A 21,820-nucleotide genomic window follows, 5' to 3' on the forward strand; every position below is an offset into this window, starting at 1 on the left:
TAGACTTAGAACATGGTTTAGAGAAAAAGGACAGAGGGTTTCATATGCTAGGAAACACCAACTCTAAGTCATTTCTTACTTAAAAATCAGTTGCAAAAATGCTATCAGTTCTCACTGATCAAATATTGGTGTAGATGTTAAGACAGTTCTCCAGTCTTAGAGACATACATCAGTATTTTGCCTTGTAACAGTTTGTTTACCTCCAAAATTCTTCTTCTGGAAAGAATCCTGCAGCTAATTGCAAATTTCCGTAACAAACTATAGCTTAAAAGAATGCATCAACCTGAATATTTTCTCCACGTATGTAGTGTCTTATTGGCCAACAACTTTAAATCTTGGATTGCAAGCCTCTTCACAGCCTTCCTGGGGTCATTCTTTAAGTACTGCAACAAAAGCTGGATCTGCAACAAAGTAAATTCACTGTTTAAGAGAGATGCTACTAGAAGGAAGGTCTTTTTAAAGGTACTTGCGAAGGAATTTTGAGCATACTCAGCCAAAACTAACTTGCCATATCTGTCCAATTGCTCACCACATGGAAAAGCCACTGCTCAGGCTGTAATGCCACGGCAAGCTAAAATAGTCTGACAGCTGATTTCTCCCATGCTGCTCTGCTTGTTCGAACATCCTTCTCTATCTTCTCTCACACCGCATACCTGAGAAGCCTTGAAAGCTGTTTTGACACTCTCAGAACTATCATAAAGTATCTCCAAGAAGCTCAGTAAAAAACCTTATACTGTTGTGATAATGCTCCTAGCAACTACTCTGGGATTTGAAGCAAATTTGGGTGGCTGCAGGTAACAGACAGCAACACAGACATCTTCTATGTAGTTGTCAAAAACAACCCCTGAAACCAAATCACACCCAACTCCTACCCACCCCCTTTGAAGCCTTGACCTCAAATTAAATGACACTTAACTGCATGCCCCTTGTGGTGTTCTTTTCCTGGAACTTCACAGAGATGGAAAGATGGAATAGCCAGCACATGAAAAAGCATGAATGTGCTGGCCATGGTTTTGCTTACCATCCCCACCCTGGCTGTATCACTTTTAAGCAGCACTGGCTGTTCTGTTACAGAAATACAGCCTAAATCACCACTCTTACCTCATAAAGGTAATAAATCACCACTTTTTTACCCATAGAAAAACCCAGAAAAGCCTGTAGAGTGTTCTAATGTTATTTCAGTTGGCTTAAATTAGGTACTGTTGAAACATCCTCTGAAATACAGAAATCAGCCACATCAAAAAAGAAGTTTCAGACAGATCAATGTCACTGATTTAACAGTAACAGACACCAGCCTTTCACAGCTGTACAGGATGGAAAAAAAGCAGTGACTTTCATGACTAGAAGGAACAGTTAGTCTCAAATGTCACTGTGTTCAGACCTGCTACATAAATCATGTCAGCAAAGCATATTATCAGAACACAGAAGTATTGTATTTTTCTATCACTGTTTTCCCACAACCTTGGTTTGTAGCCCTAAATTATAGGAACAGATTCAACCTCCTCAGGGTTCTTCAAGAAATACATTTTTAAAATGCGCTCTTTGCTACTGAAATATTCCTTTGCTTGCACGCAAGGAAGGCAAAACACACACCCAGGACCTGAGAGAATGCACAGTAGTGAGAAGGGAAGCCTGGGTTCTACAGGTAAAGTTCTTATTTTCAGCATCAGCTAGAATCTGAGGTCTTTTAAATGTACTTTAAGTTGAAAGATGTAATTAGGAAGAATTACCTGCTTAGGAATGTCAACCAAAGAAGCAGCAGCAAGCAGAGTAAAAGTGTGCAGAGTAACAGTGACCATCTTGGTAGAGGGATATGATGTTACCGGCTGCTGGAGCAGCTGCCGGGAGCTGGAGGCCAGGCTAGCATCATGATGCATGTGCTGTAGAATAGGGATCAACTTCAAGTCCACAGGTGTGGCCAAACCTGCAACAGGGAAGAGAAACACAGGCAGTGTTAGTCCTATGTACTGGCTTTTGGCACTACTGAGGCACAACTAAGTCTGCATTGCTACCACTGCTGATCGCCCAATAACTGATCTACCAGCATAAGGACAGCCGTACCAAGCACTTCCACGGTTCTTGGAGAAGACTATTCCTTGCTTCATTGTACGTAACACACATCTGGTGTCAACATAAAGAGGACATGGAGCTGTTAGAACAAGTCCAGAGGAGGCCACAAGGATGCTCAGGGGCTGCAGCACCTCCTTTATGGAGACAGGCTGAGAACACTGGGGCTGTTCAGCCTGGAAAAGAGAAGCTGCGTGGAGACCTCAGAGCAGCTTCCAGTATCTGAAGGAGGCTAACAGGATTTAGCAGGGACTGCAGCAACAGGTCAAGGGGTGACGGGTTTAAACTTGAACAGGTGAAGTTCAGGTTAGATCTAAAGAATTTCTTTACTGTGCAGGTACTGAGGTGCTGGCACAGGGTGCCCAGAGAAGCTGTGGCTGCCCCATCCCTGGCAGTGCTCAAGGCCAGGTTGGACACAAGGGGCTTGGAGCATCCTGCTCTAGGGTGAGGTTTCCCTGCCCATAGCAGGGGGCTGGAACTGGGTGATCTTAAGGTCCTTTCTAATTCAAACCATTCAATGATTCTATGATTAACTTACCTGAAGCAACCTGTGCTAGGCTATGCAAGTTTATTCATCATGCTATAGATGAGCTTTCACTCTTTACCAAACAGGTGTTTTGAGAACTTAGATTTTAAGAGGATGTAAGAGCCAGGCATTAGATTAATGGTTAGCTAATTTAATTTAAAACCAGGAACCATTGGAGGATAAGGGCAACAGCGTCTAATATTTACATAAAGGTAATAAAGAATTCTCAGAGAAATCAGGTTTTCCCTTTTATCACTTAATATACACACGTACCTTGTATCATCTCACTGATTTTATTACATATGCCAGCAGCAAAATCCCTGTAGAGAAAAGACAAAGTATTAGGTGAGATAAATACAATAGGAAAATCATTACAAATTAAACTCAATTGAACTACCAAACACTGTGCTTTAACAATAAAAGCTTTCACAAAAGAGCCCTTGCCAAGATCTAGGTTCTTTTAGAAACCCTGCACACGGGCATGATCAAATGCAAGCTTCTAAGAACATGTCAAAGTGACAAGTAGCACTATGTTTTGTTCCAGAATACGATTTATGTAAAATAATCATTGATTAAAGCTGCTATTCCACTTTGCATTCCCATAGTTATGTGCTTTCCATTACTATTTTAGAAAAAAAAGAAGTATCTGTTAAACTTGTGCTCAGATTTCTTTACAATATTGTTATTCCACACAATTAAATGTTTTGCTAAAAATTACACGGTTGGCACTACCAAAGGTTTGTGAATGCCAGTGCTAATGGAGTTTCCATTCTCTGTGATATGAAAAACTGAAAACAGAAATGACATCTTACTTTGTGCAGAAAAATTGGCAGCAGCAAATATTGCAGCTTCGAATTCCACATTATCATGGGAATCCAAACTTTGACGAATACTGTGATGTGTATCCTTCCTTTCTGGAATGATAGATGCCATGCTGCCCAACATCCTACAGAGAGATCACAGAAAAATCAGGAAGAACAGTGATCGTGGAGAAATGCAAGATGAAACCAAATAGAAACTGAGAAGGACAACTGGTTAAAAGACTATTTTGATACAAATACATTAGTTTCTGTAATAGATGTGGATGAGCACAAACAGAATCACAGAATCAACCAGGTTGGAAAAGCCCTTTAAGCTCACCCAGTCCAACCGTTCCCCAGCCCTGCCAAGGCCACCACTGACCCATGGCACTGAGGCCTCGTCTCCACGCTGTGTGAACACTTGCAGGGATGGTGACTGCAGCCCTGCCCTGGGCAGCCTGTTCCAATGCCTGAGCACTCTCTGGGGAAGGAATTGTTCCTCAGCTCCACCTACACCTGCCCTGGGGCAGCTCCATCCTCCTGTCAGGCATTTGCAGAGAGCAATAACGCTAAAAGCAGGCATATAATTAAAAGTTAACAAGTTTTGTCATGTGGGTTATAGCAGTGGTTTAATAAAACATGAATTACAATTTGATACCTTTCACCTTGAAATGGGCGCAGTGAGAAACATCCCACTATGGCACTCAGAACAAGTTTTTTTAAGGGGCTTTTACATTCAAGCTCTGGTATCAACACAAGAGATTTAATGCTGAAGTGCACCCTAATAATGAGATTATCTAAGCTTTGTTCAAAGCATTCTGAATTCAGTTTCAAGGCACAATCCATTAGAAGAAAAAATTTCACACTGCAAAGTAAAAAATAAAGGCTGGGTTCTGCACAGCTTTCTACACGATTCCATTTTGGTCAAACTAACTTGAAATTCACACATCAGTTTGTGCAAAAGGGGACTGTAAGTATTCAATAAGACATTGAAACTGAGCATGAATTTAAGATTATGCATCAGTTTCTGTTCCTCGCTGAACTGGTCTCCTATATGTGATTCTTCTTATTGAGATAAATATTTCAGAGGAAAAAAAAAAAGAAGACTTGCTAGAACTCTTCCATCCCCAAATATAACATGAAGACAAGAACATGGAAATAATCGTGGCCTGATTATTTTGGTCACAGGTCTATTTTACTTTGTTCATCTGCATAAAATGCTATGAATTAATCTGTTTATTTAGATGGAAAATGCAACTCCTAATTAATTAATGTATTTGAACAGCATTTCAACTACTGCTTTTATATAAGGAGGCTTATGTTTCCCCCCTCTCCCTCCCAAAAGACTACGCATTCCTTCCTTGCTCATCTGCAAGGAATTTACAGGCATTAAATTAGCCACAGCAGCCTTACCTTTTATTCCCTGAATGCTATCAAAACATATTGAGAATTATAATAGAAGCATATTGAGAATTACAGAGGAAAAGTTAATAAAAACTTAAGCACTAGAAAGTTCAAACAAAAGATTTTTCCCCAGTTTATACCAAGACCTGGCTGCATGCAAAACTACACAAAAACCAGAGTCTAAAGACAAGTTCTCTCAGTGTCAGCTTTCAATTGAGTTTAGCTCATAAATGTCATCTGAAAGCAAATTTAAGATTGCTGCCTCCAATATTCATACTAAAATAGCAAGTTTTATGTTAAAGGCCACTGTCTGATACACAGGAAGAACCTTCTCCCCGTTTCTCAACAAAGCTTCGGCACCCAAGTACTGCGATTAACAAGGCAAGGATCTGATCACACTCCTTATGGAAAGGCTGATGCACATCCATTTATTTATTTCATTTTACAGTAACCAAAGCTGAAAGCTATCCATACACCTCAGAAACCATCATTGTTAACTTCTCCTCTCAAACATTATTTTTCTACCACAGCTTCCTTAAGGCAGATTTGATTAAGCATCACTGGGGAGTGTTCATGATTTCAGTTTCTGTGGCTAGTACTAGTAGTTTATCTAGAGTTTCGTGCTCTGGCATAAATTCAGTACAGGCTCTGGGACAGTAACTCTTCCAACATGAAGCTGGCATGAAAGAGAAGGATTAAGGTTTATAGTAGTGCTCTTGCCATAATGGTGTTGAGAGGTAAGATTGCTAAAGAGTGATAACAGCTTTTATTTAATCATCCACTATAACTGGGTAGAAAATTAAAAAAGGTACTCACATAAATGTTGAAGACGTTAAGAGCCAAAGTAGAACATATTGCCAGGAGAGCACAGATAGAGCATGATACATCCTAGAAAGCTCAAGCATAGAAGACCTGACCATTACACTGCCCTCACCTGGCACCACTACAGAATATTATTTAACAGGTACCACCCGTTAGGTTCTGCTCTTTTCACTTAGCATTTGCACTCCTGTCTCTCCATCTTTGCCAAATTCTTATTCCAAGCCTACAACCTGCTTTCTCCAGATGAAAACACTCCAAACTAAAGCAAATATATAACCCAGCAACACATTTCCACAGTAACAACAAATACTCCTCTCCTGCAGCAGCCATCAAAATCCATGCATCCTACACATAGACTTTCTAGAACATGCTACACTTCATTGCATCGCCCTAAGGAAGAAACTAGGCAGCCACTATGCTGACAGTAACTCATAGACATGTCTGTGAAAAACAATCACCAAACAGTTAGCATGACAACTCACAAAAAACTCCAACTCAGCTCTCTGTCTTCAAGGAAGACCTAGAAACGTCAAGTGATTAAGATTAATAACTCTAGTAGATATTACATACCCAAAATGGGAAGTAATCAAGAATTTAGAGAGATCCTTCGGTAACCCATTAAAATTTCCCCTCTTTTCACCCTAAGGGAACCTCTCCATGCAGGGAGGAAAACTGCCACCCCCACAGAGATAAGCAAGTCTCTTAAAGTGAGATCATGAACTTTTCAAGTGATGTGTGCAACAGTTAAGTATAGAAATTAAACCCTGTGTTTGTTTATCTTCTACTAGGCTGGGAGTGATTTAAAGGTTTTGTCCTGATAAGGAAAAATGCAGCTCAGAAGCTGAAGGTCAAGGAAACTGCTCAGCTTCCTTCCCTGGATTAAAAAAAGGGACAAATACTGAATTGTGTAAAAGCCTCTGACAAGTACTAAATTCAAGAAAACTGCTATCTGCCTCTGACCTTCTCAGCAGTGAAAAACAGAAGCTCAGTAAATTGTTAATTTCTAATCACATGCACAGTTAGAACCAAATGTAAAAGTAGCTAGCATTTGGGCATTGTTTCCTCTCTCTCCTCGTAACTTCACAGGCTAATCCTCCAGCACTTGTTTCTAGAAGCTGGGAATCCCATGCTGTGTGCAGGTTATGCTCACAGGCACAAAGACTCAGAAAAATATTTCAGGAGCCCCAGTCCTGTGAGAACTCAGTTTCATGACTAACCCTGGGAACCTGGGCCAAAATCAATTCGATAGAAAGTCCAAGTTACCCAGAACCAATGCAGAAGTACAAAATAGCCTAATGTAACAAGGACTAACTTTAAACAGCTGTACATATACAAATAATCACAAGACATGCTTTTTAACTACATGATAGACATACAACAAAGGGTCTCAATACAGAAAATCTAGCATCACTGCTATATAGTCTTAAGCACCTCTTTAGCAACATAATCATTACCACCACACAGGTACACTTCCTTTCCATAAGGCATTCCCTCCCCAGCCAGCATAGAAACAGGGTTAGACACAGCTGTAGCCTCCCAGACAGAAGGATTCACTCACTGCCCTGAGGAAAGGTAAGGGAAACCTCACCAGGCTGAAGAAGATGGAGCAACACCTGCATCACAGGTTCAACCAGCTCTGGCAGGCCTGTAGCTCACCTGAGGAGACAAACACCATGCAAAGATGTCTTTTCCAAGCCAAACCGAGAACGTGCAGTATTGTGTAGCTGTGCACACACAGTAATACTTGCTCAGTTACTGAGACCCGTAGAAAGCTTGATTAGTATCTGTATGTTTGCTTTCAGTACCCTCACAGCTCCTGCTAAGTCTTACTCTGAAGGGCTTTTAGCACCTGGTAGCTGTACCAACCCTGAGGAACACCAGAGCACACAGACACACAAAATAGCTTTCAGATGCATTTGAGATGCATCAATAGAAGTTATATTTGCAAATATACATAGAAGCATTTACATATGTTCGGCATACTGCTTTAAAAAGTAAAGTCTTATTAGTAAAAGCAATAAAGCTCAACCCTTTACCTTGCTTTAGCTGCATTAGAAATGACTGCTTGAGATTGGCTGAAGCTCCTCTTAATGGATTGTGAATGGAGAACTCTTTCTCCACCTCCTGTTTTAGAAGCCTCTTATCCTCTTTCGATGGACATCTCTCCATGTCTCTCCAATTAGCTGGTTAACTCGCAGTCAAACTGGGAGTTGTGGCAGCCTCAGCAAGACCCCCCCCACAAGCTTGACCTGAAACATTGCAATTAAATGCCACTTCCAAGTGAAGTGACACATACAGCAGAGCACAGGGCACACCAGTCCCACATGGTCAAGCCAGGCAGTCAGGCTATAGCTTGAAGTCCAGAATAAGAAACTTCACAGGCACAAACAGAGCTCAAGAGCAGCCTTCCCCCAACAAAGCCCACACAGAAAGCAAAGGCAGACAGCTGGGTTTAAATAGGGCTCCTGGGTGTGGTTCAATGCACAGGTGAGGCTGCTTAGGGTCATTAAGGCTTACTGATGCCCTCAGGGCCTTAACGAGGCCACCTGAGAGCAAAGGAAAAATCCAAATCTATCCACTGGGCACATTACCACAGAGTGAGGGGTGATTGCAGTGCTGTGATGGGGTTTTATTCCCTCAGCTAGCTGCTTGGTCTTCCTCCTCACCTATCCCCAGAAGCATTCTATCAGATCAATGTTCTGTGCATGAGAAGACACAGCCAAGCAAGCACTTTATTTCTTTGTGGTCCAGTAAATTCTCTTGGAGGCTTTCTGATTCTGTTCACTTCTGGGAGACTTTGGAAGAGTGGGTACATAAACACAACCCTCAGCAAGGCAGGCACCATTCCGAATGGGTAGTTCGTAGTAGCCCCTGTACTATTTATCTCACCCTACAAGGAGGCAAGGTGTTGACTTTCCATTCAGATCTGAACAGAAATCTAAGACAGGAATTTTGCCCGGTCTCCCAGAAGGAGGAAGGTAGAGAAACAGAAGACAACAACCTGATGTCAAAGCTGGAGGAGGGATCAGGATGAGGGTTAATGTGCAACTCTGGCAACCTGTTTGGCGGTTGTTCTGCATTACTGCAGAATTTGATAGTCTATATTAAACTTTTATAAGCAACAAGGATAAAAAAAAATCAGCTACGCAGAACACAAAGCCTATGTCTACTCTTGAATGAATTGACGCTCCTTGAGATAACTTTTCTCCCAGCAGATGCCAAGATATTTTTCTTGACGCTTGACAAAGAAAATGCTGTCACTTTCACAGAAAAAAGAGAGGTAGAGGAAACAAGCAAAAAGTAATACAAGTGTTTCAAATAGAAATACTGCTGAAGAATTCCTGGAACAGGTTGCTTATGAAATAAGCAAATGAACACTTGCCAATTGTGCTTTCCTGAGGCAACTGGTATGGTATTTTGGGTTTGCTGGTAGTCCTTCTCCAGCTGAATTAATCCCCTTTGGATTTTTTCACCTTGATTCACCTAAGTGGTCTTGAAAGAGCTTTTTTGGCTGTCTTGACTGCAATTATTACTTTCAAGGAAAATCAAAACAATTGTGCAGTCATCAGCGTATGGTAAATCTTGCTCCTTCCTGCAGCTCGCGCGCCTGAGGTCCTCAGAGAGTAAGGGTTCAGTTTCATGAATCACTGAAAGGGAGCAATGTGTTCTTACGCTTTATCTCCCAAATCTAGGTGATGTTTCTCCGTACACGCTATACGTTTTGCCTCATAGAAAGGAGGTCTGCCAATGAAACGTACGCAATTGCAGAGAAGTCTAAAAAGAGAAGAAGGAAGAAACCTTTGTGCTATTACATCACTTAAAGTTGCTGAAGTAATGATAAATCCTTTATCAGGTTTTTAAGCCCATCCCAACATAGGCAAAGCTTCCAGTTTTCTGCTTGGTCTGTGCTAGACTGCTCCATTGCTTATAGAAAGGAATCACATTTTACACCCAGGTACACAGAATCATAGAATAGTTAGGGTTGGAAAGGACCTTAAGATCATCAAGTTCCAACCCCCCTGCCATGGGCAGGGACACCTCGCTCTAAACCGTATTACCCAAGGCCTCGTCCAACCTGGCCTTGAACACTGCCAGGGATGGAGCATTCACAGCCTCCCTGGGCAACCTATTCCAGTGCCTGACCACCCTAACAGGAAAGAATTTCCTCCTTACATCTAATCTAAACTTCCCCTGTCTAAGTTTGGACCTGTTACCCCTTGTCCTGTCACTACAGTCCCTAATGAAGAGTCCCTCCCCAGCATCCCTGTAGGCCCCCTTCAGATACTGGAAGGCTGCTATGAGGTCTCCACGCATGGATGACCATGTAGTGACAAATTTCCTGGCCTGTCCTTCTGCAGCCCCATGTTTTATACCCCATTGTCACTGTGCTCTTTTTTATTTTTTCCCTCTGCAGGTTCCTCAGATATTTTTGAGGAAATCAACTGGAGAACAGTAGAAATTAGCATAGTGAGGCAGAGGCTCATTGCACTGATTAGCTGCTGGATGCCCAAGGGAGACTAAGAGACCAAGGCCAATTAGAAAAGAAAGGACAGGTAGAAAAAGGTCTCTCCAGGTGGTAAAAGGTATGAAATTTGTATGCATGCAGTGCAGCTAATGGTTGAAACAGGTTTTGGTGTCTTCTGCCAGTTTTACAAAGCCGGCTGGTAACGTGACACTTCTTCACCTATCTAAAGGAAAAAAGTAATCTGGTTCTCATGCATGCAACAGTGAGGCTGACTAGCTAGGATTACCTCTTGTTGCCCCATGAAAAATTACATTCAATTGCCAGAGAAAAGGCTATGAAACTGTGGGGAGACGATGCTTCAATATGGCTCTCAGAGAAGGCCCATGTATCATAAGGCTACTCTGAGTTTGGCTCACACTTGGTAGAAAGCACTTCAGTATCCTCCTTCTCCTCCCCCCCCCGCCACGCAAGCAGAGTGCATCAGTCAAAAGGACAACACCTAGAAGAAAAATGATAGTACTAGCTAGTTCTGAAAGAAAAAAAAAAAGAGTTTTCAGTAAACTCAGACACATGAGGCTAATTTGAGAAGGATGTTCCTACTCAGAAAAGTGAAACAGTTCAGAGAGGAGTTTTAAAGAAACAGAGGGTGAAAATCCAGAAGAATTTGTGACTGGTTTAAGGCTAAAGAGCTAATCCTGCAATTGCAGTTAGCAGTCACGGTAATTGAGCTCGTGATTAGAGACCAGACGGTGATTACAACTGGGAGAAAACACCCAGAGAAACTGATTACTAAAAGGTTTGGTTTCACTTGAAACTTAAAATAATAATAACACATGAATTAAAAAAAAAAAAAAATAAAGAGAGACTATAGCAAAGACATTTATTTACGTCAGGTAGGTGCTGGGAATGTCCAAAGTGTTTGTTGCTAAAGCCACCACAGAGAGCGTAAAACTGACAGAAACAGAACAGCATGAATGACTCAAAGAACTCAGAAACGTAGCACAAAGACCTCCTCGCAATGCTCTCATAAAATGGTAAATCTCAAGTCCCGTAAGCCCGGGAATGTATAAATGATTTTCCCACAAATGCTTTCAACCAAGGAAGTGTCAGAGTCCTCCTGAAAAGATGAGGTCAAACCCAGAGACCACTGATTTACATCCCACAGGTTGAATAGCATCCCACATATGCTCAAGCACAGAAGGTGACTGGGACTTCGCCCACATGTGGAAAACGTTAACTGATTACATAAAGCCCAGATGAGCTGAAACAGCTATGAACAATTTAATGTCTTGGTCAAAACGGGCTTGGCAAACAGCCTACTTCCCTAAAATAGGAAGATGAGGTTTTCCATCTGCAACGTATGAGCTCTAAAAGTCATGCAAACTTGAAAAAGATTTAATCGCTAATGGCACAAACACATCACCTTTGACAGAAATCTGAGGAGCCGAGTTTAAACCTGCAGTACCTACATGTCACTGGCCATTTCTTCAAGTTCAATTTCAAAAGGAGCGTCAATTGCTAGGTCATCTTCCAAAGCTGGAAATACCTACAGAAAGAAATGACCGAAATCATCATCATCATCATCATATTCTGATCTAAAAAGAAAACTGCAATAAATTGAAATGTTGACCTTCAGAAAAGAGAGACATGGAGAAAGAGGTTTTGCAAAGTCAACCAACCAAGTCCGTCATGGCAGCAGAGGAATAAATGATGCACTGGAGTATAGCAGGCACATATATAATGATGCTTAAAAAATAGGAAAACAATTGCCCTATACAAAACAATCTCATTTCCAATTCAGCCTCTCTAAAAGTTTCTAGAAATAAAGAGTTGATTGTCAAATCCTGTTTTTATTAGACCCACTGGTAGGATTCATATAATTTAATATTAGCTATCCAAAAGTGAGTACCTGGTCTAAGCTAGTAAGTTAGCTTCCTTCTCCAGTAAGTGAAGAAAATTAGGTACTTTGAGAGGATACATACTTTTCATATCATTCTAGGACGGTTATCTAAGGTAGTAGAATCAATTGCTCTCTGTAGCAATTGATCTTTACTGACTACAGACGGCTACTGCCCAGTTCTCCCCAGTCTATGATGGGGGCGAAAGCAGGACACACGCCAGCCACAGTACTGCACACCTCATCCGTTGAGCCCCAGACTGTTCCTGGTCCTCCAGCAGCAGAAAGATGCTGTTTTACAGCCATCTCCATCCTTTTCTCACAGCTGCATGCTGCTGCCACCTTATCTACCCCACCGTAAAGCATTTCCAGCAGCCACAGGAGATGCTAGCTTATCAGACTGCACCTCTTTAAAGATATTTTGTGCTCACCCATACCCCATCTGTGCTACATGGCCTGCTTTAAAACTCTCTGCTCATTTCCTCCCTCCTCCCACCAGTCTCTGATCTGCACAATCTGGAGCACTTCTGAGCCCCGGCGCTGGGAACTGCATTTGGGCCACACCTCCAGCTCTAAGGGTGGTGTCAGCCACAGCCCTTTCATGCAGCAGAGCACACCGGTCCGGTTTGCCTGCCTTGTACTCGAGCACAGAGGCTGCTGCTGGCACTGCAGACCAGGGCTGATGAAAGCAGTCTGGGCATCAGCCATGCCAGCAAAGACATCTGCCTGATGCGGTTAATGAGCGTAACAATGCGGCAGCTTCAGCCTCTGATGTAAGCTATTTCCCTACTGCTACTTACTGTAGTTCAGAGAGGTTTTCCTCAGGTGACAGCCAACAGCTTCCCTCCAGCGTGCAGGCAGCGAGCAGCAAGCCTCTGTTGGGAAACCCAGAGCTGAGCACACAAGAACTGGAGACAGCTCTGTGCAGGAGTCACATCAGTGCCTGTGAGTGCCTAAGACACTTACCTATCCCCCAGCAACTGAGTTAGTTATTTGTGCGTTTATCGGTCACTGAAGCCTGATTTTGCAGCAAGTGCTCTCACCAGCTGACCACAGGGAGGTCTGAGTTGCTTGCAGAGGCAAATAACTGCTTAACCAGGCCTGTTCGGTCATGGTGTTCCTTCCTAAATCTCTAAAAGCTGCAGGGTTTCACCACTTCAGTCTCCTGTAGGAAAGGCAAAAAAAAGGTACTTCAAATTCAGAGGTTAAATTCCTTCCAAAGCGCATTTAGGTGCAAGCAGAAATTCAGGGACGTATACACAGAATCACCAGTTCAGAGAACTGTTCCTTCCTGCAGGCCACACATACAGCCACCGTGCACAGGATGGGCCCTGACAAAAGCTGGTTTTTATCAGCCCGTGAACTCACACTCTCCACACAACCGGTTTGCTTGCAGAGCATCCTGCAGCCAGTGTGACACAGACTCGATTGCTACTACTTACTTACATCTGATGGACTTGGCGGGGTGGCAGAATGCCTGCCTTGAGCAGGAGCCACCTCATGCAGCCCTTAATGGCAAGTTCCTTGTTTTGCACTGGTGTTCCCTCTTTCAGGTGTGTTCGTCTGCTTTACATCCAGAGAATCCAACTCTCTCCTGGAATGCATGGGCTTACAATCAGGTTAATCCTTGCACCTCCCCACTGCCCTCACAAGGCGTGGACAGCTACATGCCTCACTCACTTAGGGTTTCAAGCATGCCTTTGGGATGCAAGAACTCAGATTCATCTCCCTTCCTCAGCTCTGAGCAGGAGCTCCAGGTTTGCAAGGCAGCCCAAAGGCTCAGAAACCTGCCCAGTTAGAGCCAGAGCACGAGCATGTCCACCAAGAGACATCTGCTATGCCCCTCCAGGCCTTCACACTGCTCCTCTGTCTCCCAAGCCAGCAGACCTGCTAGAAGAGCTTTTGCTCATGGGCTGTGCTGGGCTTTAGGTTTGGTTGCTGCAATCCCTGCCTAGCTCATAACCAAGCTAAGGGTAATCTTACCTCACTTGCACAGCCTGGCCTAAGGAATCCCATTCTCACAGAATGCCCTCACTGTCTCTTGGGGTTCTTCTCACTGCTATTCCACCCCTCCATTCAAGATGCCACTATTTAATACAGACTGTCTGTCGTGTCCTATTGAAAGCGTACTTGGAGATATTTACTCCTGAACTGAGTAAATACACACAAAGCTTGACAAAGGACGCGTCCCAGGTAGAGGCTGACTGAGGCAGCCAGCTTTGTAGACTCAAATTCACATTTGTGATGGGCAAAGTAAACAGTTACTTAAACACCTCATTTTCTACGCGATACGCATCTATCAAGAGGCAGGAAGACAGTCTTACCATGTCTTTTCCTATTCCAGGTCTCAGAGCATCACACAACTTCTGCACAGCACGACAATGACTGTGTCCAGCAACTGCAGTATCACAAGGCTAGAGCTTTATCACCGTGTGTCTCTTCGAACTTGCTCTGCATAACGTCATTGTCTTTTTTTGGAGCTCTATTTAATGCCCTTGCCCTCTGGGTGCTCTTCTGCAAGATAAAAGAGGTGGACAGAAACAAGGGTGTATGTAATCAATTCAGTCTTTGCAGACTGTTTTGTCATCTGCACCTTGCCTTTAATGGCTTATCTGCTCTGGAGTTAAGTCAGCCTGGGATGAACTCTGCCAGTTTACAGAGACGACACGTTTCATCAACATGTTAGTGAGTATCTATGTAGTTACATTTACCTCCACTGACCGATACATTGCTTTAGCTGCACGAGCCTAAACAGGAGGGTCCCTGCATGCTCCTAAGAGAAGAGCTTGTAAAATCCCTCTCCTTCCTTACGGTTTCTGAAAGAAGAATGGGTAAGAAGGCCGCCAAAGAAAACCATATTTACGTTTTAAAGGCCTGACAGTTTATTCGACGCTTTTAAAATCTGCTAAGAATTCACAGCAATTTTCCCCTGAAGTGAATCTATTAAAAAAGTGAAATTTGAGATTAAATTGCAAAATGAGCTTTTCATACTGATGAAATAAAGCTGTTTGGTTGAATTTGCATCCCTTGGAGAAAATCAGTTCCCTTCTTAGGATTTAAAAGGCAAATGAAAGAGAAAACCCAGCTCTACAAATCCTGTCAGAGGATAAATGCAAATAGATCTACTCCTTTCCTTTCCTAGGTACCACAGCAGCATTATTCTTGGTGTCACAAGGTGGTGCTCTTCCTTTCAAGTCATCTGTTTCGCCCTAAAAACGACCCCAGTGATTTAAAGAGGAAAGCGCACTTACTGTGACTTATCCACATACACTGTTACTGAAAACGAAAAGCATCTCATCTCTAGCACTATTTTGGCACAAAGATGTACAATAGCCACTTCTTTTCTTCATAGGTGACATGCTTGTTAACTTGGACATGGTAATGCATGACCTGCACCAAACTATTTTATAGTCCTAAGAACCCTGGCTTAATTGAGTATTTAAAACTTGCAGTTTCGTGGTTGTTTTGCAGGAAGTTCAACTTACCTAAAACTTTCGGCTCTCTCCAAGTGATGTTTTAATGATTTAAGCACCAAACCTATACCTGGTTTCTTCAGATTCACAACTCGTAATTCTAGAGAAAAGTTCCATGGTCACAGAAAGATGGAACGGCTGGGGCACTAATTATTACCATAGGATCACCCAGGTTGGAAGGGATGTCAGCATGCAGTGTAGCATCTAGCTAGGAGATTAATGATTACTGAACCTCTGGACTGAAACTGCAACTGCAAATAATGCTGTATTAAACACAACAGAGAAGGACAGTGCTTGCCTTATACCCACAAGTTATAAAGCCACAGAAATAGCTTAATACATTAAAATTTAAACAGGGCATTAATATATTAACTGATGACACAGCAAACATGTAAGCTAGGCCAACTGCAGCCAACAGAAACAAAGCACTGCCAAAAGCGAGGGACATCCTGTTAAAACAGGGCACTGCAGATAGTAGATACAGCAAGAGATGACACACAGCAGAAGGCCACATGCAGTGAGGCATGAGAAGGAGTGGTGCTCAGGGAGGACAAGTACGTTGAAGTCTTTCACTGCCAATTAGTATCTGTGGAGGACAGATCTGTAAGCCAGAAAGGGTTCCTGGAGCATGGGATCTAACCTTCAACACATTATACTCCAGTATGTTTCATTAAGCTATCTCATCTTTCAAACTGCAGATTGCAAACGGACCTTGGCAAACACTCAGGTCTTCCAATGCCAAAAGAAAGTGTTGGAGAGGGTGTAAAATCAGAGTCCAAAGTCGGATCCCAGACTCCGGAAAAGGCTCTGTTAGTCTGTTTGGACGACTGGCCTAGAAACTGCTCCCACCGCCAGCCAGCATCCAAGCTGACTGCTTGCAGCTGTGGGAGACAGAAAGCAGGGCTGGTTTTCACCCAAAAGGTCCCCAGCGCCACGGCAGTGGATGAGCTGTAAACAAAACACTTCCAAGTAACATCAGTGTCGTCCGGTTTTGAGCTGAGTGGGGAAGAAATAGGACAGAAATACATTCTGTTGTATTTAGCATCTGATTCCAGCACGTCCTTCCTAAAGATAACTGGGGTGGAAGGGTCTGATTGTCAAGGAGACTAACATCCAAAAAGCTGATGTTGCTTGTTCAGAGATGCTCTTACATCATAAAGTTACTAACAGCAAACAGGTTAAGCTACTTGAGACTGACAGACAGGCAGAGAAGAAGAAAACAAAAGGGAAGGATGGAACACAGGCCTGCTGCTGTTTATTTGCCACTCCGCTGAGAACAGGCATCGCAGAAACTGCCACCACTCATCCTAATTTCAACAGCAGCAAGAGAGCTCGCTAGAAGTTTTACAGCAATACAGGCATAAAAATCTCCAGAGCAGGTTCAAAGTAGTGGTGGTAAGACAGATGCGTCACAAAGAGAGTTTGCCGCAACACTGAACGAGCAATAGCCAAGAATTCTTCCATCCTTCAACTTTCTTCAAACAGAGCTACAATGAAACAAGATACAAGATGAGATACAGAGAACACAGGAATCAAGAATCTCGGCAAAGCCAGGCAGAGGACTCGGGTACGAACAGCATACTGAACAAGATGAGAACAACGGTCTTAAGTCCCTGCTGGGGAAAAAAAAAAAAAGTAGTCAAATGAAGTAAAGCCATGTCTGCTTTGCTAGCATTAGCTACGAGAGAAGATGCTAAATATGTTACTGCCAATCAAATCAAAACAAAGCCAAAGATGAAACAGATCACTGCAGACTTCTTCTACTGACAAACCTTAGTGTTGTCTTGCAACATACAAAATACCACAGACTGGCTGGATGTTGGTTTCTCTCCACAAACAGCACACAGATGAACTTGCCTGCTTTAGGATATTCTGTCCTCATGCTAACATCCTGAAGATGACTGTGGAAAGAAAGGTCAGCTCCATATAGACTAAAAGATACTTTTTCTTTCCTCGCATCTCAGAACTCATTTTGCTAGGAACTGCGCTAGGAAAACTGGATGTTTCCTTTACGAATGATAAGTGCAACTCTGAGGGCTTAATGTAAAGAAATGGCAATGGACATCTTAAGTTCCTCACACATCTAGAGATAAAAGCATTAAAATGCTTTTCAGATACTTAGCCCTTTTGAAATTAACAGGATCACTTAAGCATTCTAAATGCCTTAGAGCTTGCAAACCCAAGGCCAAGAGCTCTCAAGCCAGCAGTGGTTTCTGACTGACCCAGACACATACAGCACAAACATTTCCACTAGACTGGTATTCCCAGAACGAAGCAAGTAAGTTCCCCTGCTACCTACTGAGAGCAGAAAGCTCCAATTGCTGCAGCACATGGTGGCACCAAATGGAACCACGTCAGTGCCAGAATGAACGGCAGCCACTTTGGAGGCCTGGGAATACTTAAATGTGGTTCTTGGAAGGCAAAATGAGAAGGCAGACACACAGAGACAGGAAACTAGCACACTTGATGTTTTTTCTTAAGCTTCATCAGAAAACCATCTATTGTAGTCAACTACAGAAAAAAAAGTAAAGGGAAATCAACAGCCCAGGGGTAAAAAAAAAAGCTGTATTAAAGCTATCACTTCCCTGCAGGATGATGAGCAATATCTTTTGACGTGACTGTCACAAGACAGCTGAGAAAACGAAGCATCCCTACAGTTGTCAGGAAGGTTGAAAATAATGCAGATGGATACTTCTTAAAAGGGTACTTTAATACTGGAAAAAGGCAAATGATCAAATGCTTCACATTCCAATCAAATTACACCAATTGCACAACGTGTTGGCCCAAATCAGAACTCGGCTGCTCACAGCCTCAGAAGGCAGGAGAACATTTGGGCAGAGCAGAAGCAGGATAGGCCAAAGTGCCAGGCAAGGCACGAGACTGCAGCCTCTGCAAGGAATTGGAAACTGGGCCTGTCACTAGCATGCACTTAACCTGAAAAGCTTGGAGGAAATGGTGTCCTCCGCTCTCATGGACAGAGGCAGCAGAAAAAGGGAAAAAGGAAAGGTCAGGCCTCCCAAAATTACACTTCTTTTTTTTTCCTTTTCTTTCCTTTTTTTTTTAAAGACAACTTTTTTTCAATACCAAACAAACAACCCAAAGTGAAAATGCCTATTCTTTCGGCTAACCACACTTGCTTATATCCATGCTCCCTTTTGACTCCTGCCGCTTCACCATACGCTGGACACATCTGAAAAGGAATCTGGTTTCCAAGTCTCAAAAACGCAGGTCTGCATAAAACTGTGCGTTTTTTCTGGATTTCCACCCTGCCTGGACCGCTTGCTCTTTGACCAGAGGGAAGTCCTCTGTCAGGCAGAAAATCCAGTGCATTTCTTTCAGATATATGTAAGTATCAAAACAGGAAACATTACCCTGTGAGCTGATCACATGCATACGTATTTCCGTCTCATGTCTCGGCCCTCATCTACCTCCCAAATCATGGAATATGCAAACAAGAATAAGACTTTTCACCCAGCAAACGCACTGCATAGGCTCCTCTGCTGTCATTAAGCCTGTGTAAAATGCTGTGGAGGGAACACATGCTGCAGTCAGTGTAGATCACAATAAAACACTGTTATTGTCTCTATGTTCTAAAACGTAGAGAACGCTTCTTTGAAGACATACAATATAGAAAAGAGGAGGAAAGAAAAGAAAGAAAAAGCCTAACACTTTGAATTGTAGCTTTCATTAAACTTGGAAGAAGTCATCTAGGTCAAGCCTAAGAGAATGCTGTCAATCAACCCTGACATGACACTGGAATTCAAGGAACTGCTATTCTCTCGCTGCATATTGTACATATTCCATTTCTAAACCTAGTACGATTGAGACCAACAGTTCTGAGTTTTGTGACAAAGCGAGGATTATGATCTTCTTATTAGCTCTTATTTCCCTCAAGTTACTTGCTTTCCCTATGCCACTCCACAAAGGCAGCTACTTATAGACTTTTAATCGTAAGAAGGAGAACAGATTTGTTAGAGGTGCTGCCCCATAGCGGAGGTCCCACACTGATGGACCACGGACTATGATCAAGTGTGAATTTCACAGTATTATATAGCCTCACTACAAGCTACATTCAACTGCAAGTCCAAATCCATCTACTCAGGAAGGATAAAAATATTATTTTCTTCATGGCTCACCGAGTGTAAGAAATTCCTGCTCACAGTTACTCACTACCAGCTCTCCTTCCCCCTCCAAACAAGGCTGGGATAAAACTCTTAAGTTCTCAGGATGCTGGGGATAGAAAGCTCCAATTAAGGGGACAGGACAGAGGGAAAGACGAGCCACTGAGAGTGCAGGAAATAACAGTAAGGGAGACGGTTCTCATTTACCAGCTGAGCTCAGGAGAATCCTGAGCACCCTGGTGCCCAGGCGCCAGGACCAGGATGGAACAAGCTGCCAAGACCAGTGCACATCTCGCCAAGTGCTGCGAAACACTGCCCTAGAAGTAGCAGAACTCACTGCCAACTACAGTACCAGGTAAAGCTAAGCTAAGGAATTTCAGAAGGTTACCGTACCACTACTAAGGCGGTATCTGAAGTCTTCACAGAGATTCCAAGTCTGAGCTGCAGATCATTTCATTGCCTTCGGAGGCGAGAAAAGAGTATCGCAAAAATTAGAAACTGCTCACTTCATTTTGCCAAACTGACAACCTCCAACACTTGCAGCTATGAAATTGCCTTTATCTTCAACAGTATCTCAAGATTCAGCTCTCTCAGTAAAACAATTACTTTCCTACCATAAAGCAGTATTTTTCACATGTTCCCATTTCACTATAAGTACCAATAAGGTAGTGTCTTTTCATACAAGTCACACATTAAATATCCTGGCTCTAAGATGGAAGGAAAAGTTGGCCATCCGTTAATTGCCTACCGACGAGACTTCATTCAACCAGCTCTGGGCATTTCATTATAAAAGAAGGTTGGAATTAATGTGATGATTAATACGTCTTTAAAATTGAGAAAAATCAATTCTCCCTGGACTGGCAATATAATCAAGTTCTCAGTAACTCTTATACTGATATTAAACATCCCGACTTTAACATTTGCTTTTGCAACGAAAAGGAATACAAAAGAGACTGCAGAAAAATTAGTCAACAACTGGGGCTTCTAATTTCTCATTTCATTTACAAAAAATACGGGTACAGTGGAATTATGCTGTTTTAGAAAAGCTGAGTTACAAACGTGATTTTTACGCAGTCTCCTAAGAGTGTCTGGCAAGTGAAGAATTTGCCATTCAAGTACAGTGAAACACTGGCTTTTCTGGCACATTATTCCGAACACAACCTAACCTGTTGAGAGTGTAACAACTCGAGTCAATAGATTTAGTCTCATAAACTTGACCTGACCTTCCGTTAGATTACAAACGCACAAAGATTATACAGAGAGAAGTCTCAATAAATTAACCGAAAAATAAGAAAAAGAAAAAAAAAAACCACCTCGTTGACATGAATAAAGGGAGGATTTCATCCCCAAATTCTACCATATTTGAGTATCGCTTCGCCTTTTAGACTGAAGCTTCACCTCTCATCCCCAAGGCTTTCTGCTAGCCATCGCTTCTTTTTCACATTTTATCCTCACAAACTCATCCGTGGCTGGGCTCTGTTTCAGAACTCCGCCTCCTGCTTTTTGTACTCACAAAGAAGCAACATCTACTTTTGGCAACAACAATCACAGTTTTCTCTTGGATATAAACCATGGGTATTTCTATGCACAAATTAGCAAACGGATTGTAAAACAGTTACAAAATATTTGGATTTAAAAAAATAAAATTCAATGCAATGCGACAAACATTCCTATTCAACTCTTTGCCTTATTCCAGTACGATTACCCAAACACTGGCAAAGAGCAAATCCACATTTCTTTAAACAGCGCTTTGCTTAGTGCTGTACAGTTACTGATCCTCTATTAAACACGCCAGTATTGGGGGATTATGGGTCACTTGAGTCTTAATCTCTACCATTTTCTGGGAGTAAAACAGATGGTAACCGACTGGCGGCAACACAGGGAATATACTGATGATGAAACCCAGCTTTTTTTGCCAGGTTCATCATCTAAACAGCTATGGAAATATACGGCACACAGAAATGTATGTCAAGAGTCAATACTTTTATCCTGAGCAGTTTATGCTTGCATTTCCCCGGATGCCACAATACTCAGGAAATAAAAATTATGTTCACAATTTCAAGGTCAAGCTTAGGCAGCCCACACTATGCTCCACGCTCAAAAAGTTGAGATGAGCACTGCAAAAGGGTCGTTGGACAGACTGTGCCCAGCCCTGTTGTCAGTACACAAGAGAGAAAACAGCAAACTGTTACCACCTCGATAAAAAGTCATGTACGGTTCCAGGTGAAACCTGCTATGAATTTCA

At 42.5% G+C, this 21,820-nt stretch overlaps 1 protein-coding gene across 1 annotated transcript; it reads right to left on the reverse strand.

Annotated features, from left to right (window-relative positions):
- Positions 1-278: 278 nt before the first annotated feature.
- LOC133210023 (integrator complex subunit 7-like) lies at positions 279-11,775 on the reverse strand. The gene is made up of 7 exons (XM_061349050.1): positions 11,764-11,775; positions 11,554-11,630; positions 10,973-11,035; positions 3,406-3,539; positions 2,867-3,016; positions 1,731-1,924; positions 279-401 (listed from the first exon to the last, which is right to left on the reverse strand). Exons 1-7 carry the CDS (start codon positions 11,773-11,775, stop codon positions 279-281), a joined length of 753 nt encoding a protein of 250 aa, XP_061205034.1.
- Positions 11,776-21,820: the final 10,045 nt, after the last annotated feature.

Source organism: Neopsephotus bourkii, unplaced genomic scaffold (genome assembly GCF_033783945.1).
Source record: "Neopsephotus bourkii isolate Nb327-2 ecotype Australia unplaced genomic scaffold, CSIRO-AGI_Nbou_v1 NB_384, whole genome shotgun sequence".
Taxonomy (NCBI): Eukaryota; Metazoa; Chordata; class Aves; order Psittaciformes; family Psittacidae; genus Neopsephotus; species Neopsephotus bourkii.

Coding starts and splice junctions, on each gene's coding strand:
- LOC133210023 (XM_061349050.1), bottom strand. Junction 3,540..10,972: donor ATTCCCAGCACCTACCTGAC/GTAAATAAATGT, acceptor ATCTCTCTGTAG/GATGTTGGGCAGCATGGCAT. Junction 3,017..3,405: donor TGCCAATTTTTCTGCACAAA/GTAAGATGTCAT, acceptor CTTTTGTGAAAG/CTTTTATTGTTAAAGCACAG.